This window comes from Argentina silus, assembly GCF_951799395.1.
Source record: "Argentina silus genome assembly, chromosome: 22".
NCBI lineage: Eukaryota > Metazoa > Chordata > Actinopteri > Argentiniformes > Argentinidae > Argentina > Argentina silus.
The window spans coordinates 6,874,358-6,879,357 of record NC_139676.1 but is presented as its reverse complement, the minus strand read 5'-3'; the positions used below and the strand labels follow the sequence as shown (position 1 = coordinate 6,879,357).

Here is a 5,000-nt window from a genome sequence, read left to right as displayed (position 1 = left end):
CAGAACACACTAGAAGAGAACACATTAGAACAGAACACACTAGAACACTAGAAGAGAACACACTAGAAGAGAACACATTAGAACAGAACACACTAGAACACTAGAAGAGAACACACTAAAAGAGAACACATTAGAACAGAATACACTAGAACAGAACACACAAGAACACTAGAACAGAACACACTAGAACAGAACACACTAGAAGAGAGGAACGTGTTTCTGTTGGCTTGATTGACATAATGAGGAAGACGAGAGAGAGAGAGGACGAGGGGGTTGAGTGGTAGAATGAGAAAGAGGGGGTGAACTATATAAGGGGAAAGAGGGGGGGGAACGATAGAAGGAGAAAAGGGAGAGGAGAGAGATGGGAGGGGGTGAAGGAGAGAAGAGAGAGATGATGGATAGGGGGATGAGAGGAGAGACATGGAGGAGAGAGGAGAGAGAACCTCGTGGTTGGATTGAGAGCAGCCTCAGAGAGAGAGAGAGATGAGAGAGATGAGAGGAGGAGAGATGTTGAGGAACTGCATCCATCAGTATTGAGCCTGCAGGGAGAGTCTCAGTGGGATGCCAGAGCTCCCCCTGTAGGTCAAGGTGTGTAACTACATGGAAGGGTGTGGTATTGTCTCTCTTTCTGTCTTTCTCTTTCTCTCCCTTCCTTCCTTCCTTCCTCCCTCACACACAAACACACACATACACACACTCCCTCTCTCGAAAGTACAGACAAACTGATTGAGTTGGCCCAATATCTGTCACGCTCACATTTCAGATGGTACATCAAGTGACACTCAAATCCTTCCTCTAATATAATTATCTCCTCTAGATAACACTTAATCTCACAAAAACTACCATTATGTGTGTGTTTGTTTGTGTGTGTGTGTGTGGGTTGGGCGCCCGCTTGGTGTGTGTGTGTGTGTGTGTGTGTGTGTGTGTGTGTGTGTGTGTGTGTGTGTGTGTACACCTATTTGATTGCACTAAACTTAATCAGTCCATGGAGGCTTTCCTACTCAGTCCTGCTCAGCACACTGTGTTTGACTGGGTGGTGTCTATGAAGACAAACACACTGTCCTGGCCTTGTGCTGCAGGGTTGTGATGAGCCTCTGTGGCTGGAGTGGTTGTGATGGTTGAATGCTGGAGGTGATTTAATTGTTGAAAAGATGTTGTTTTTGAATGTGGATGTTGGTTTTCTCATCAGGTGTAGCCAAGCAGAACCTGGTATCTAGTTGTTTGTGTGGATGCTAGTTTGAGTGGAGATTGGGGTTATGTAATAGCGTGTGTGTGTTTGTTGGGGTGGTGATTCACACTCATATTACCTATCTCCTCTGACACACACACACACACACACACACACACACACACACACCCTGGGCTTGATTGTGTAAGAGATTACACGACTCAGGCCGTCAGCGGACACACACTCCCCCCAGCTGGACGTATTACTACGCATGAACATCCTCTTTCTTTCATTCTCTCTTTCTTTCCCTTCTTTCTCTCATCACACGTTCTCTCTCTCTCACACGCACGCACACATACACACACACACACATACACACGCGCACACATACACACACACTGACGAACAGGTGGTGATACAGAGAGGTGTGTGTGTGTGTGTGTGTGATCCTAAGCTAAGGGACTGTGTGTGCAGTCAGAGTGAAGGGCAGATGAAAGCTCAACAGCACACGGGCCACTGAACCTGCTCCATGCTCCCCCTTTAATGATGTGTGTGTGTGTGTGTGTGTGTGTGTGTGTGTGTTCGTGCCTGTAGTATATGTGTGTTCAAGAAAGAGAAAGAGTGTTTGCTTGTTTGTGTAAACGCTGACATATGCATGTGCGTGTGCATACATGTAGAACTAGGCCATTGTTCAGTGCACCTCCGTTCAACCAACACCAGCTTGTTCTCCCAAGATAGAACGGCCCAAACACAGGAAAAGATACACAATAACAACCTGTAAGAAAATCAAAGATAAAATAACAAAATAAGGCACATTGTTTAAGTATTCCACTATGATGATGATGATGATGATAACACCATGTAGCCTTTCCCCCCCGTCCCCCGTCCCCCAGGTAGGGGGGGCCGCTGACACAAACACATACAGTAGATCAGGGGAGGCTGGTGGAGGTAGAAATCGGAGGACGGGGCTCATTGTAATGCACAGATTATTCCCATGAGCCCGTCCTCCGGTTTCTCCCTCCACCAGCCTCCCCTGCAGTCGATGCGTCATGCAACGCTCTAGCCAGAGAACCTATTCCTGCTTTTCTTTTGTTGTTCTCCATCTGTCTGTCCCCCTGGGAGTAGTTCTATATCGCACGCATCTGTTTGATGTTTCCAGAGTTGTTTTATGATGAAAGAAAATCTATTTTCTGGTGAATTGGATTGCGGAGGCATCTCTGATGGTGAACATGGACACGAGGCATATCATGTTATCGAATATTATATATAGTGTTTGTTGTTGCATCAAACAGAGGGAGTACAGAGGGATGATCCAACACTTTTATTGTCAAAGTTAGCGTTGTCCGCTGATGCTGACTTCTCTCCCTGCCTTCTCCCCCCCCTCCTCCTCTCTCTCTCTCCTCTCTCTCTCCCTCCCTCCCTCCCTCCTTCAGGCGAGGTATAAGCAGAGTCTAGACCCGACGGTGGACGAGGTGAAGAAGCTGTGTACGTCGCTCAGACGGAACGCCAAAGAGGAGAGAGTTCTGTTCCACTACAACGGCCACGGGGTGCCCCGCCCCACCGTCAACGGAGAGATCTGGGTCTTCAACAAGGTAACACACACACACACACACACCAGGACACTATACACACAAGCACTGTAATGCATACACACATACACACACACACACACACACACACCAGGACACTATACACACAAGCACTGTAATACACACACACACACACACACACACACACACACACACACACACACACACACACAAGCACAGTAACGCATACACACACACACATAAACAATAAAAGCTCCAGTCCAAATCCGCATACATACTGAATGAAGCACCTAGTTTAAATGACAGACAACCCCTGTCTGGGTTTGGCCACTGCCTTTACCACCTCTGGGCCCTCGAGCATATCCCCCTCTCCTCCTCCTCCTCTCCTCCTCCTCCTCTCCTCCTTTCCCCCTCTTTATTTCCCTTAATGATGACTCCTATAAAACAACACTGCTGCCATACTGTGTGCCAAGGCCCCATTGATCCCTCTGGCCCAAATCCCCACTGCTAAAACAAACACACACACACTTACACACACACACACACTCATATGAACACACACACACACACACTCATATGAACACACACACACACGCACGCATACGCACTCATAGAAACACTTACACACATACACAGCCTCCCGTTCAAGGCCGTCCTCCTAGTCTCTTCTCATTCATAGCCGCAGCTTTCAGAGTGGAGGAAACACAGTGGAAACCAGGGGAGGCTGGTGGAGGTGGGAACTATTCCAGTCACCGGAAGAAAATGGATGTAACAATTCTCTCTCTCTCTCTCTCTCTCTCTCTCCCCTTCTAGAACTACACCCAGTACATCCCCCTCTCCATATACGACCTGCAGACGTGGATGGGCAGTCCCTCCATCTTCGTCTACGACTGCTCCAACGCCGGCATCATCGTCAAGTCCTTCAAACAATTCGCCCTGCAGAGGGAGCAGGAGCTGGAGGTACACACTGGGACAGTCACACACGCGCACACACACACACACACACACACACACACACACACACACACACACACACACAGACACACCCACCCACACACACACAGACAGACACACACACACACACACACAGACACACACATGTGTTTAACGTGCAAAGACTTCTGATGCCCGGCTAAATCCCTTGAACGAGAAGCTTTGTGAAGCCATTTCATTCTGATCCCACCAATCACATGCTGAGCTGGAGCTAAATGAATTAGTGATGGGGTTTTGATTTGGTTAGGGTTTCCTCTCTCCCTCCTTTCTCTCCTCTCCCATCTCTCCATCCTCTCATCCCTCCATCCCTGTACTCCTTTTATTTCACTTGTTCTTTTCAAAAACAGATTAATGAATTAGTGATTGGGGTTTTGGTTTGGTTAGGATTTCCTCCCTCCCCTACCTCCCTCCCTCCCTACCTCCCTCCCCTCCCTCCCCTTAATCCCCTTCATCCTTCTATTTCCCTGGTTCTTCTTTTTCAGACTGTGGCTCCTTGTGTGAATATCTAACGAGGCCGGTCCCTGTCACTCATCTCAATTATTCATTGAGCAGTTTGAACGTGCGCTAGATGATCAGGAAAATTGCGGAGGGAGGGAGGGAGAGACTGAGGTGGGAGGGAGGGAGGGAAACTGAGGAGGGAGGGAGGGAAGGAGGGAGAGACTGAGGTGGGAGGGAGGGGAAACTGAGGAGAGAGAGAGGGAGGGAGGGAGAGACTGAGGTGGGAGGGAGGGAGAGACTGGGGAGGGAGGGAGGGGAAACTGAGGAGGGAGGGAGGGAGAGACAGAGGAGGGGGAGGGAGAAGAATAGAAAGGAGAGAGAATCAAGGAAAAGGAATAGAAACGGGAGGGAAGGAGAGAATAAGGGATGAAGAGGAGGAGGAGGAGTGGGAGAAAGAAGGTATATATGTAGGAACAGAGAGGGGGAGAGGGAGAGAGAGAGATTTGAGTGTTACGAAGAACAAAACAGCAAGGGGAAGAGGACTTCACCTCCAGCAGCTGCAGAAATCAATTGCAATTTGGTTCCCCTCTCTTCCCCCCCTCTCCTCTCAGCATCACTCCATCCTCGCCCTCTCTGCCCTGCTCTCTGCAACCCTCTCCCTGCGCTCGGAGAGACCGGACAGATGAAACAAACAAGTGTGTTCCCACTCTGACCCGGGCTGGGATGGCAGGGGTCACGGCTTGATGGAGGGAAGGAGTGATGGAGGAGAGGAGCCCCATCAATAACAATTATTTATTGAGGGGTTTGAACGAGCGCTAGATGATCAGGAAAACTGCAGAGGGAGGGAGGGA

At 49.1% G+C, this 5,000-nt stretch overlaps 1 protein-coding gene across 1 annotated transcript in view; it reads left to right on the top strand.

Annotated features, from left to right (window-relative positions):
- The window catches only part of rptor (regulatory associated protein of MTOR, complex 1), a 107,737-nt gene that overhangs the window by 29,336 nt on the left and 73,401 nt on the right, over positions 1-5,000 (top strand). The window contains exons 5-6 of the mRNA XM_083693556.1: positions 2,602-2,760; positions 3,532-3,678. Coding sequence (XP_083549682.1) covers positions 2,602-2,760; positions 3,532-3,678 — 306 coding nt within the window. The remainder of the gene's footprint in view (positions 1-2,601; positions 2,761-3,531; positions 3,679-5,000) is intronic.